General features: G+C 45.3%; 1 protein-coding gene across 1 annotated transcript in view; it reads left to right on the forward strand.

Moving 5' to 3' along the window:
• LOC146833196 (keratin, type II cytoskeletal cochleal-like) overlaps positions 1 to 13,212 on the forward strand; it is a 215,390-nt gene extending 202,178 nt beyond the window's left edge. Inside the window, exons 8-9 of the mRNA XM_085600854.1 lie at positions 11,886 to 11,914; positions 12,013 to 13,212. Coding sequence (XP_085456980.1) covers positions 11,886 to 11,914; positions 12,013 to 12,440 — 457 coding nt within the window. The 3' untranslated portion in view covers positions 12,441 to 13,212. The remainder of the gene's footprint in view (positions 1 to 11,885; positions 11,915 to 12,012) is intronic.
• Positions 13,213 to 14,384: the final 1,172 nt, after the last annotated feature.

A 14,384-nucleotide genomic window follows, 5' to 3' on the forward strand; every position in this document is an offset into this window, starting at 1 on the left:
GAATGAAGGAGGGGGCCTCGCAGCAGGCTGGGCTGGCGGACCTCTCAGGGGCACTCAAAACCTCCAAAGTGTGAACGTCTCCCCAGGGACATAAACAAAAAACCTAAAGGCACTGGAGGGCCACGCCGAAGACAGAGGACACTGTAACCAGATAGTTGTGGCAACTCGACGTAGAATAGTAAATTAAAGTTGTATGGGAAGCCCTATAAAACAACCGGCATAACCTGTAGAGGACTGAGTGCATAGATGCAAAACGCATCGGGCAACACACCGCAGGAGGAGGTGAAACCCTCCGGGACAGTTCTGTGCAGTACCAGCTATATCCATAAAGAGAAATCTCTATCCAACTCTGGCGGGGGTGAGACCATTGCGCCCTCCTGATATGGAAAAGGAAACTTAGCAGTACTGTATTAAAACAAGTAGCAAGACTGCCCGACAACTTGGGGAGGTGGAGGTTGCCTAGCAAAGACTAGGTGAAAGGCAGAACAGAGCTCACAACAAGTGAAACCTGGCCCTGGTCCCTACGTAATAATAATCCCCCAGAAAACCCAGGCGCCCAAAACGCAAGCATGGTAAAAGAGAAGGGTGGCAAGGCAGCTCAGGCAAATAAAATCTCCAACTATGCGCAACCGCTCAGGCTGGACCAAGGGGCACAGATGACGATGCTGGCCACAAGCATAGGCGAGATGGCACAAAGTACTGACCAAACCCTTACATAATGGAGGTGCTCAAGGCTATCCACACCACCAGAGACGAGATGATACAAAAAATTGACTCCGTCGCCAGAGATGTGGACTTGCTCCGATGTGATCTAAAAAAAGTTTCAGACAGGGTCACTACCACTGAGCAGACGGTAGACAAGCTGCAAACTGAGCTACACACTCTAAGGTAAATGGTAATAAGCCCCCAGAAAAGTGTGGTGCCCCTAGAAGACATGGAAGAAAGGTCACGGAGGAACAATCTTCGCTTTGTCAGATTTCCTGAGAAAGCAGAACGACCGTCTGCGGAACTCTTTTTGGAGGACTGGTTGGTTGCTGCATTGGCCTCAAAGAAACTCTCAATGTTTTTTACAGGGAAAAGGGAGCACAGAGCATTATTCCCCCCCCCCCAGCCCTTATTGCTCGTTTCCTCAACTTTCCTGATCAGGACTCTATCCTGCAACTCACCTGTGGCTGGGGCCCGCTGACAAATAAGGGCCACCAAATTTCCATTGACCCAGATTCCACCCAGTGAGTAAAAGAACAATAGCAATCCTTTGTTGTGGTAAAATGATGCATAAGAGACTTGAACGTTAAATATAGTCTCTTATTCCCGGCAAAGCTGAGGGTCGAGAGTAGAGGTAAAGCGTTATTTTTCTTCTCAGGGGGGAAGCAAGTGACTGGCTGGATGCCAGAGACTCCCCCGGAGCCTGTCTGGTGCCCTTCACAGTGACACCAAGGAAATCCGGATCTCAGAGGCAACCCAGGATCTGACATCAGCAGACTCGGTCGCAAGACCGTACCAAAAGCCGATGTACCAGCCGAATCAGGGTCTGCCCGGATGGCACTCTGCAGGTCTCCGATATTGTCCCGGACTCAAGAGCCTCATCACCAGGACGCCTCATGAACAGTAACCTGAGCGCAGATACGGACCCTTAATGGTGGTATAGGGTGGAGGTACATGAAATAAAGTGGTTATCCCGGAGGTACCCTCTGAACTGAGACAGTTGGAAAGACCAAACCGAGGGATGGCGATTGGGGGAGATGAGGACAATTAAGCATGGAGCTTTCCACACGAACTGTGATAGATGGCAGGGGCATGCCCCCCAGAGGCAGGTACCTAGCTGAGGAGCTGGAGGCTAGTCTTCACACCTCACCAGCCGACCAGCCACTACCTTCAAATAGGGTGGGAGCGAAGGGTTCTGGGTAGTAGTGTGTTTCTTTTGCTTCTTATAAGGTTATAAGTTTGGGGATATGTTCAGAAAGAATGGGGCAACATCTACATGACTTCTCTGGGTTATTTTCAGAATGGGAGGGAATCGTGATATTGCCCAAGGGGTGATGAGATGTTGGGAATGTTTTGACACAGTTCAAGGGGTCCTTCCTCCATAGAAGTCAGTTTAAAGAACTTGCAATGCTGAATGCCTGGATGAGAATGATCATGACCATTAGACTAGATTGGAAGCATGCTGTGCAAGAAGGCGAAGGGTGCAAACTATGGTGACCACTATGAGTAATTTGATCACATGAAATGTTCAAGGCATAGCTGCTTTTGAAAAGTGAAGGCGTATATTCGCTTATTTGAAAAGATATAAAGTAGCAATGGCCTGTGTTGTGGAGACTCGTTTCTGGGGAGATTCTATAGCGTGCCTACGGAAACCATGGAGGGGGCAACTGTACGCCACTTCATATTCTGAGTTTGTAAGGGGGGCGCTGATATGGGTGGCACCCGGGGTTCCGTTCCAACACATACACCACGTTGTCGATACAGAAGGGAGATATGTTCTTTTACATGGGAGGTTGGATGGAACATAACTATGTATTGTCAATGTATATGCGCAAAATCACGCTGATGCCTCCTTTTTTACTGACCTTTTAGAATCAGCCTCACCAATATTTGGGAACACCAATAATGCTGGCAGGGGATATTAATTGTGTCATTGATGGTTCTCTTGATCAGGAACCACCGCGATTCCGCAATAAGCTGTAAATGACTAGCACACTACAAGGCATGCTACAAGGTATGCACTTGTGAGATCTATGGCGTGAGCGCCATCCGACTACACAGCAGTTTTCATGCTACACGCCTTCCACAAAAACCTCCAGTAGACTAGATTACTGGTTTCTCTCTACAGATCTGGGTTGGATCGTGGGAGGGATAACTTACCTGCCCACATATTTTTCAGACCACTACCCTGTCCTGTTAGAATTGGGAAGTAGAGGGGTAAGGCCCAAGATACCTCTGTGGTGGCTCAGCAACAAAGCGCTGACAGACCCTCCATTTGTTACTACGATTTCGGAAGAACTAAACCGATATTTTCAGGAGAACTGGGGGTCAACCTCATGCCGGGCAATTGAATGGGAGGCCATGAAGGTGGTTATGTGAGAAGTCTGCATCAAGACCACATATGGGGTTGGATCCCAATTTGAGCGGAACGTGGCAACACACGAGGCTAACTTGGGTAAACTGGAGAGCGAGATTTCCAAGGCCCCCCAAAAATTGAAGGAGTGGAGTGAGGCCAAGGAAGCCCTCATGACTGATCTCCACAGATTAGAAAAGAATGTTCATGTGGCCTATCGGCAGAGGCTATATAGGGAAGGGGATAGAACAGGGCGTTGTTGGCATGTTTGGTGAGGCAGGAAACACCTGTAGCACAGATAATGCAGATCCGATCAAAAAATGGGACATTGGTATACATGCAACGGGTGATAGCCGAAGCCCTGGCGAGTCATCTACGAGCGGTGCACACAATACGCTCTGGACTAGATTAGGGATTGATGCTTACCTATTTAGATGCGATGGAATTCCCCTGCCTGATGCCCGAGGACCAGGAGACTCTGAACTCCCTGATTACCAAAGATGAAATAAATAGAGCTATAGGTCGTCTCAAGTCGGCTAAAAGCCTGTGTTCCGACGGGCTCCCAGCAGAGTTTTACTGACAATTCGCTCCTCTCCTGGTAGATAGCATCCTAGCAGTCTATAACGAGGCATTGGGTAATAGTGCTCTACCATCCTGCATGAGGGAAGCACTCGCCACCATGATATTAAAAAAGGACAAGGACCCCAGCCTGCCCAGCTCTTACAGACCTATATCGCTGCTAAATGTTGATAAGAAAATACTAAGTGGTATCATGGCAGAATGACTTCTACTGAAGATGACACAACCAATCCATTCAGACCAGGTGGGGTTCATCCGCAGAAGATATATGACGAATAAACTGAGACGGTTGACACATGTATGGCATGCCCCTAGCCTACTGGAAATTGATAGTGCCATAGCACTGTTGGATATAGAACAAGCATTCAACTCAGTAGAGTGGCCGTATATGTGGCAGGTCCTTTGGAGAATTGGGGTGGTTGAGCAATATCTTCATTGGGTTCAGCTAATTTATGCAGCCCCCACGGATAGAGTGCGAGTAGGCAGGGCAGTATCGGGACAACTAATCCTCGGAAGGGACACCCGACAGGGATGCCCGCTTTCACCCCTGCTTTTTGCAATTGTTATGGAGCCATGGCCACTCGTCCAAGAACTGTGATGGATCCTTGGGGAGTCAGACTGGGTGAGACTAATCATATAGTCTTGATATAGTCTTGATATTCAACCCCTAGTTTGTGTTGAGGGAAACCATAATGTAGCCAGTGCCTTTACCCTGTCACTGTCTCAGTCTTTGCCCTGAGGGCCTTGTTTTCTCCTCTGGGCTTGTTTTGTATAAGCTGCGGAAGAAGGCTGTCTATATTGTTGATGTGGGTATTGAAGCCGATGTTGCTGTTAGAGAGGGTTGTTATAAATGGGGATCTCTAGTTGGCAATGGTTTACACCTTTGTCCAAGTAGGGACCCTTCTTCCTATTCAGGGTAAGGGGGTACACTTCTAAAATAACCCCTGCTCACCCCCTTGTTAGCTTGGCACGAACAGACAGGCTTATCTCAGAGGCAGTGTGCAAAGCAGTTGTGCACACATACAGTAACATAGTGAAAACACTACAAATAAACACCGCACCAGTTTTGAAAAAAATAAGCAATTCTTTATCTAAACCAAACAAGACCAAAAATGATAAACATCCACAATACAGTTCTGGAAAATATGCAGTTTGCAAAAAAACCTTAAAATTGTAGAAATATCAGCAAAACACAGTTCTTTCGAGTCTGTAGCTCCGTCCGGGGTTACCGCAATGCTGAAAACAACAGAGTCTGCCTGTACCAGCCGACCGCGTTGGTACGGGCCAGCTAAAGTGTCGAGAGACTCGTGAACAGTACCTTTCTCGTTGCGGCCAACATGTTGGTGCAAGTGGGTTGGGGCTACCGTTGCGGTTGCGTTGCAAAATGGAAGCGGTACAGGGTGCTGTGCCCTCACGGCGCGATGCAGACAGCCGCTCGGTGACAATCGTCCAGACGGCATCCGTGAGACCAAGGCTTACAGTGCAGGGTGAGGCGGTACTCGATGTGGTGCTGGCAGGTACTGCACTGGGGACTTACCAGTAAATCCGATATGCCAATCATGGAATCACCAATCCATAAACACAATTTACAGGGAGAGAATATGCTGTTTAGCACTGATCAGTAAAGTGCCTAGAGTCATAAAACCAACCAAAACAGGAGGCCAAAAAGCAAAAAGTCTGGGGATTAACCTGCTGGAAAAGCCAGGTCTAACAAGGTTTGATATGATTGACATCCTGATTTGTAAGAACATTGCCTTCTACTTGCTCCATGAAAGGGGATCCTCCTCTGTTGCAGACTACCCAAGAACCTTGGTCTGAGTTGCTTGCAAGGCATCACCTACATGTTTTCTTGACAAGTACTTCACTCCCAAATGGCAAATCCAGAATTTTGCTTTGCACTTCAAGCCGGAAAGAAGTAACCTTCAACCACAATTGCCTCCTAGGAACAGCTGTTCCTGACACTTTTCTGAAGCAGTTGGGTGCACTGTCCAAAGCACAATCTATACTTGCTGATGATGCCTGAAATTGTCTCCTTCCTGAAGGATCTTTTTTATTTCCAATTGTAAACTGTGTGGAAGATGGTCAATATATGATTTCATATCAGACCACATCTACCTGTCTTAGCGAGCAAGTATTGCTAACTAATTGGACGCTCTAACTGTGATTACTGACACAGACGAAAAACATTTCCCTATATTAAATCTTACAGATAGTGTAGAGGTTGGTGCTAAAGGGTTCTTCGAGAATGGGCGGCCTGAATTACCATGGAATGTGGTTTTGGGTGTCTAATTAAACAAGCTGACATTTTCTCCAGTGCTTTATATTTTTTGGGTAAATTGTGGCAGGACCGCTGAGACGATTGTTTGATGTTCCATTTTTTAATATCTTTCTCCGAAATGAAATGAACAATAGGAACTTCTTCGATTCTTTTACAATAGGGCTCTTTGAAGTCGTATATGAAACAGTCTAATTATTTTGTAGGCATTGGTATTTCAAATCTTTTTGCTGTTCTCTCCAAAACGATGGAAACTCTCCATATATCTTATGGAGGAGAATCTATAGGTTGTGGAACTAGTGGAATTGGGGATAGGATTAAATAGTCATCCCATTCAGCAGCCACGTCTTCATCTTCTGGTCCTTCCCCTTCCTACGGAAGGAATGCAAGAGAAATGAACGCATATGGAGGAAAGACAAGACAGCAGACAAGAAAGGTACGTTCCGTGCTTCCATAAAAACTTACAAACGGGGGCTCCAAAAAACCAAGAGCGCATTCTACGAAGATAGAATTAAAAACTCGCCCTGCTCTGCCCAAGAAACTTTCGCTATTCTTAAAGAACTTCTTCAGGCTCCAGTTCCCCCTGCAAAACCCCTGGACCCCAAAGCCGCGGAAAGTAAATGTATTCAACTGGCCACTTTTTTCGACGAGAAAATTCAAAAAATTCTCGCATCCCTACCCCCGCCGGCCATACGGACAGGGACCCTTCTAACTCTCCCGACTGCCACAGTGATTCCACCGATGCCCCCTCACCCCTTCTCGACACCTTCGGCCCAGTATCCACGGAAGAGGTCGCCGCGACGCTGGCCACAATTAAAAGTGGCTCCCCCAGCGACCCTGCTCCACTTCGTTTCCTGAAAAAAGTGTCCAGCACCATTATCCCTCCTCTCACGTCCCTCATCAATGTCTCCCTCACTCAGGGAGTAGTCCCTCCCAGCTGGAAAGCGGCGGTGGTCAAAGGTCTTTTGAAAAAACCCTCACTGGACCCCCAGGACCTAGCCAACTACAGGCCAATCTCCCTCCTCCCCGGAAACAGTAAAATCACGGAGAAGCTAGTGAATAAAAAACTATCACTATTTCTTGAAAGTAACAACATACTCAGGAACTCCCAGACTGGTTTCCGCCCCGGCCAGGGCACTGACACCGCCCTCCTGGCGGCAGTGGAGAAGGCCAGAAGCATTCTGGACACAGGAGGATCAGTGGCAGTGATCCTCCTGGACCTCAGTGCGGCCTTCGACACTGTAAATCACCAGATTTTAATCCAGCGGCTGAGAGATACTGGAGTAAGGGGCACGGCCTTGAAGTGGCTCATGTCTTTTCTAGATGGTCGCTCTTTCCAAGTCTGGGAGAATGACAGCCACTCTCCCACGATCCCCCTCCGCTGTGGAGTACCGCAGGGCTCATCTCTTAGCCCTACGTTATTCAACGTTTACATGTCTCCGTTGGAGGAATTGGTCACCCCGTTCGGCGTGACGATCATCAATTACGCCGACGATACCCAGCTGGTGGTAACCCTTTCACACCCACACCAAGATCCTTCCGATCTCCACAGCTGTCTCACCGAAATCCACAGCTGGATGAACACCTCAGCGCTGAAACTGAATGGGTCCAAGACCGATATCCTGCTGCTCGGACATAAAGAGCCCTCCCTGCCGCCTAACATCTGGCCCGACTGTTTAGGTGACCCCCCTGCCCCCAAGGAGGAGGTCAAGAGCCTGGGCGTATGGCTCGAAAAGGATCTGAGCTTCAGAACTCAGGCCAAAAAGACAGCAGGAATATGCTTTGGTCTCCTCAGGGCATGTAGGAAGGTCTTCCCGTTGCTTCCCGCCACTTCCCGGAAACTATTGATCCAGGGCCTCATCCTGGCAAGGTTAGATTACTGCAATGCAATCTACCTGGGTGCCCCGGAAGCTACTTTTAATACCCTGCAGAGAATCCAAAACGCCGCTGCCCGACTACTCACTCACACACCAGCCAGATCTTCGGCAAAGCCAGCTCTGAAGCTCCTTCACTGGCTCCCAGTCAGAGAGAGGGTTGCTTTCAAAGCCCTCTGTCTGGCCCACAAACTTATCCATAACAAAGGCCCACCCATCCTCAATAATTTTATCATCCCCTACAAAGCGACAAGAGCTCTTCGAACAAACGGAGAGAATTTCATCACGGTTCCCAGAGTAAAAAAAGCTCGGCCTGGAGGACGCCGCTTCTCGGTCCACACTGCCAAACATTGGAACAGCCTCCCTCGGAGTCTAAGAACCGAACCAAATCTCCTTCAGTTCAGGAAGGCACTGAAAACTCTTCTCTTTCCCTGATTCCTCTTCCCTCCTGCTGCTGTTCCCCCCCGAAGTCAGGTTCAAGCGCTGGGATGCTCAAGGGTTACTACGCGCTCTACAAAAACCTTAAATTAAATTAAATTAATCCATTGACATATTGTCATCTGTTAGAAGGATTGAGGATTTTGGTTGTGGTGTTTGCTTGAGAGAAGATGCAGATGGTAAGTTACAATGTGTTTTCAGAGTAGATGCGTGCACACAAGATGATCGTGGATATGTTGTAGCTTTTCTAGTTAAAGTTGGTTTCAAGGGCTCTGGAACCCTTTTATCATAGTCTGCAAGCATGAGTCTTAAATCAGTGGCTAAGGATTTTGGCACGTCTAACATTTGCTCTTGATATTGTAGTTGTTGTGAATAGGGTTAGATCACATCCATAGAGTGGTCTCCATGAACCTCACTCTGAGAAGATTAATATTCCTCTACATACTATTCATCGCTTTCATCATCTTGTTGGCATTTTACAAGGAGTTCTGTTGGACTATGTGCTATTTTAGGGGCCATCATCATCAGTGTCATCCTCGTCTAGTGCATGACTTGAGGGTAGTAGTGATATCCTACTGGGAGAGCATATTCTGACATTAATGGGATTGAAGAAAAATCTATTTATCAAACCTTTCTTTTCCCTTGTTGATGATGTTCTTCTCGTTAGGTTCTGTCATAAACGGTGTTGTTTTTGTCAGCGACAGTGTCATCGTTGTCATCAACGAAGTCATAGTACATGTAACTGCAGTCTTCAGCTAACTAGTAGTAGTTACCATTGCCACTACTGTTGTTGTCAATGTCATAGTCACTGTTGTTAACTAGACACACTAATATTTATAAATATATTAAATAAACGGCAACCATTTATTTACAGTCAAGTGAAAAAAGGAGCTTAGAAGGTGTCCTGCATCACTTAACTTTAGGAGCACCTCCATTTTTACATCTTGTAACAAAGTGTAAAAATATAATAAAGAACCTTCAAAATTCAAAAAAGCCTATTTTAGTACCATGGAGGAGCATTTCGCCTTTGTACATCAGATAATGTAAGTGACAGTAATTTGTTTTTTAAAGGACAGTTTTTAAACATAAATTTAGAAACATTCATGCAGCTTCCCATTCTGACAGCAATGGCATTAGTGAACTAAGCGGCAAGTGAGTTGTTATGTGCACCCTCTGGCTGTTCTGGGTTACTATCATACATTGACAACATTGTAGCTTATTAAAGCAAGCACAAGAAGGTTTTGTAGGACGTACCCTGAAGTCATGTATTTCGAGGTCCTCTTATATGTGATGATAAACAAAAAGGAGGCGAAATGAAACAATTGCCTAGGATCACACAATTAATCAGGTGGGAAAGCCGGGATTGATGCCAGGTGCAATCCAACCACTAGATGTACATGTATCACTTCCCCTACGCACACATTACACCTCCCACGCCCCGACTGCCACCCTACTGGCATCAATGCAGCCCTCGGTCACACACAAACTGAGCTTTTTGGACCCTGGGAAAATGTTTGGGAGAACCCATGTTCTAGGTTATGTTTAACTTTGTACTAATTTCTAGTTATATTTTGGGTCTCAAACTTGGATGACAGGGAATGATTCAAGCATGTTAACTATCCTGTCCTGGAGAATTATAAATACCAAAGGTACTGCTAATTTTAGGATTCATCATTACCTTGGTATCAGAAGTTGTCCCTTATGAAGTGGGCAATGGACAGATTACACCAGTGTTGCCATGCTAAAACAGTTTTTTAGAAACACCAAGACAATTCAACATGCAGGAATATTGCATGCAAAATGACTGCAGTACAAACAACTCCCAATTCGGGTGGAAGTTTCTGTCCAGATTAGGAGCTCTGATTAAACTGCATGAGTGCCTATTTGTGAAAAAAATACTTCATATTTGCTAATGTCTTTTTCTGGCTGAACATGAATATTTGATGTGCAAGCTGAGCAAGGGTTTTTGTGTTTTTGATAAAAACTAATAGTTTTTGAAAATCAGAAAGTAAATGGCCCTGGCGCATTGGGGGGATTCTCCAAACATGGGGTCATGTCAATTGTTTACTGTTCTGGACTCCCATGTGTTCCTTGGTGGTCCCAAACAGGACAAATATACATTGGAATGACTGCCCTAAATAGGCTGGCAGTTCTTATGCACACTGACTAATGGCCTTGTGACAGATTGAAACTTCTCTGGCAGAAATCTAGTGCTCTGCCAAATGACAAATGTGCCTACAAACCTTGCAGTATGGGGTACCCACCACACCTTCTGTAATGGTCACATCTACCTAACTCTTAAAGAACCACTAACGACCTGATTTAGAATTTGGTGGGCAGAGTACAGTCCATCAGGGTGGCAGAAGACATTACCTCTGCTACCCTAACGGACTACTGTCTGCCAATTTTTGAGATGACCATCAGATCACCTGCCATCTCTATATATTGAAGGGATCCACTATATACTTTATTTCAATGTACTAAAACTTTAGTGGATGGCTGCCATCGGTGTTGAAAGCTGTTCACCAAACTTTTTACTTTTTTGTTTCTCCAAACCAAACTCTGCGGTAGCCAAAGAGTAATTCCAAACCATACCAAGAAGATTAAAAAGAGGGAAAGGAGCACACTGCCTGGCATACAACCGCACAATTCACCAAGGTGCACTGTGGTAAAAGCAGTGCATAATAACAGTCACTTTAACTGAAAGTCTTTATTAGTTACTTTTGGTGGTACAGCCACTGCTTTGAACATCAAGACTTGTTTCGGTATATTTGTCCGTATTCAGTAGAGAGTAACAAACCAAATTTGGGGGTGCTGGCAATACCTAGAATATTGTCTAATCCTAGTTAACTGAAAGAATGATCAGAGTCTAGCAATGATATTAAGGGCCCTATACAATATTGAGATTTCTCTTAACTACACAAATCACCCTATGTTCGCTCCACTCTTGCAAAATTATTTGCTCATATTCAAGTTTAATGAGCTTCAGGCAAGCTGTGAATTTTTCTAGACCAGTGATGCTGTAATAGTATAGTGGTCCCAGAAGCTTCTTGTACTACAGGCATCCTACACAGGGTTGGTCCTCATGTGATGCTCTACAAGCATGTAAGAAATTATATATGGTAGAACTCTGGGACCACTTGCTGAACGACCAGGCGAAGCTCATTCTATATTTTGTTCTTACCTTGGAATCTGATTTAAGGGTTGGCAGACTGTACTTCTTCCGTCTTAGTGGTGGGGGACCTCTACTATACTGACAGACTGCCATCTAGCAAATTTAGAGATGACTGCTAACCCAGTGGTCATCTCTGTACATTGAAGGGAACTGCCGACACTGCGGTACCTTTCAAGGTAAAAAGTATGGTGGATGGCCGCCATTAGTTTTGATGATCAGACATCTAACTTTTCCAAAGTTTTTGTTTTTCAGGAACAAGCTCCCGAAGTGGAAAACAAAACACTAATGACCCCCCACAACCTGGAAATTATTTCCCAGGATGAGGGTATCTTTATCGTTTTCTTCCTGTCTCTCATCGCCAGCTTTTTCCTCATGGTGATGGACAGGAAAAAAAGATACTGTACTGTCCACTATAAATAGAACTAAGTAGGAATGTATTGTGTATAACCTTCATTTTTATGCGCTCCTTTCTTTGTCTTTTTGCAGGTTGCATGGAGCTGGGCCTATGACCATCTGTGAGTAATTTGCTGCTGTTCATTTTGTAATTTATTTATGGAACGCTTAGCCTCCAATTGAACAAACTCTAACAATTTTGAATTTCTTTACTTTTCAGCCCTGGTCAGATCTGGAGCAGGAGGTGTGAGCGTTTTGGGTGGCAGCGGTGTGCTGGGCAGCAGTGCTGGCGGCCTAGGTAGCAGCAGCGGTCTGGGCCTTGGTGGCAGCAGCAGTGTACTCGGCGATGGAGGTGCATATGGCTTTGGAGCCAGAAGCGGAGTTGGTTTTGCAAACATGGGGATGGGTGGTGGAGGCGGAGGCAGCTTCAGCACTGGAGGTGGTCTCAACATTGGAGGTGGTAGTTATAATGCAGGAGGGGGTAGTTTCAGTGCAGGAGGAGGTACTTATGGTGCAGGGGGAGGAGGTTACGGTGCAGTAGGCGGCAGTATGACTGCTTCCAGTGCAAGAGGATTTTCCTCAGGAGGTGGAAGTAGCTCTAGTATGCAGATGGCATCTTCTAGCACCAGAGCAATCTTCAGAAATTAAATTATAAAACTGGAGTCCATATTCTCTAATACAGAGCTGGGAATACGACTACACATGACATATTGTCTGTTATTATTGCTTTAATGGGGGAAATGCAGCGTTGGCATGTTCATTGCGTTTTCCTTTAAGCCATATTTAGCATTGTGTCTGCTTGGTAAAAATGTTTATGTGCAGATTTCTTTGCTAATTTTGTATCTCTGCACTGCGTAAGCAAGAGCTTCTATCAGAATGAGGTGTGGACTCACAGTAATATAGCACTTTCTTAAAAGTAAGTTGTTCTTCGTCAATGTCCACGGAGGGCCTTCTGTTCGCACGGCCATATTATCCCTCCTCAAACCACCAACTGCCCCCCATAGTGTGTTATGCTTATTAGACTAGAAGTCATTTGTTAATGCTTTCAACCTTTCTGACCATTGATAGAAAAGTGTCCTTAAATTCTCAGTACTTCCATCAATGTTCGTTTCAGGCCGTTTGATAATCTGTACACTTCAGCTATCTTTTTCTGGAGCCCTGAAATTGGTCCAGCAACTTCAAACGCAAAAGATTGGTTTTCTGGAGACCACACGTCTGCATTTTATTCAGCGTATGCAAACCGTATTTTTACTCAAGTTTCTTGAATTAAAAACGGAATTTGTCTCGGTAAAGCCGATATGGGAATGGCAGAAACTTTACTTCTTGCTTGGCAAAAGCAAACCATGGCACTGCTGCCAGTTCTTGTACTCCGAGACTAAATTTCAATTTTACTCAAATAAAGAGCATTTAAACAGCATAATGCATTACTGTATTGATTGCCTACTAAGAAGCAGAGAAAAGTGATCAGTGTAATTCTGGCACACCTTCACCAAAGGCGACTCCATCTCACGAGATCTTGGGAATTTTCTGCAAGCCACCAAAGGGGCTGAAAAGAGTTTTCTGCATGTGAAGTCTTCTTCTGCCGTGTGGAAAATGCCCACCATATGTGAATGGTCCACCTCAGTTCCAACAATGTGGTCACCCGATTAATGAACATGTTACTCCAGAACTGATTAACCTTAATCTAGTGCTATCAATTGGTTGGAGAATTTGAGCACCTAATCAGCCATTCTTCTAGATACAAATGTTTTCATGGGTGATCCGTGCATGGTTAAGTGTCATCCCTTTGCAACTTTGTCCCCTAAGACCCTTGCGGTCCACGTTGCCTACAACACACAGATGCCTATAACACCTCTGGACTCTTCATTAAGACCCACCTTCATGACATAGGCATGGCCTCAAGAGCACAATATAAGAAACATAAATGAAATATTAAATAAAATAACTGATAATGTGGTATGGTTCAAGTAATGCGAGTGCCTGAATTAAAAAAAATACATAAACAACTCCAAGAACATTAGTCCATAAACTACATTACACTAATGGCCGTGACCACAAATGTAAAGTTTGTTGAAGCAAAAGGATATGTGCAAGCCTTTCTCCGGCTCCCGGTCTTTTTGGGCATGACCCCTTGCATGCTTCTTCATTCATATGTGATAGCATACCTGGATGGTTATAGGGCTACATCTAGATCGGTATGCGAGGCAGGCACAATTGATGGATGTAGGAAGTTAAGAATGTCGTTGGAGTAAAAGTATCAGACTTGTTACAATTTGTGCAGAGCAGAATTCCCATGTCGAATTTCACTCCAGACAATTATAATATGACCGAAATTTCAGCCGCTGGATTTCTCAAGGAGAAATTTCAGCTAATAAAATCACCTTAGTAAATGGGTTGCTGGACAGCTTGGTATTCAATCTCTGGCCCATGCATTACCTTGTGCCAAAGCACAGGGGAGCATGTAATGCTCTCCCTGACTTCCAACACTGTCCCATTCCCCAACCCCCCTTTCCTACCTCTGACCGTCCACTACTTCTTCGCTTCAGAGTCCTGAAGACATTTACCCGCCTTCTCCTGAGCAGAAGTTTGGTT

This window comes from Triturus cristatus, chromosome 4_2 (genome assembly GCF_964204655.1).
Source record: "Triturus cristatus chromosome 4_2, aTriCri1.1, whole genome shotgun sequence".
Lineage (NCBI taxonomy): Eukaryota > Metazoa > Chordata > Amphibia > Caudata > Salamandridae > Triturus > Triturus cristatus.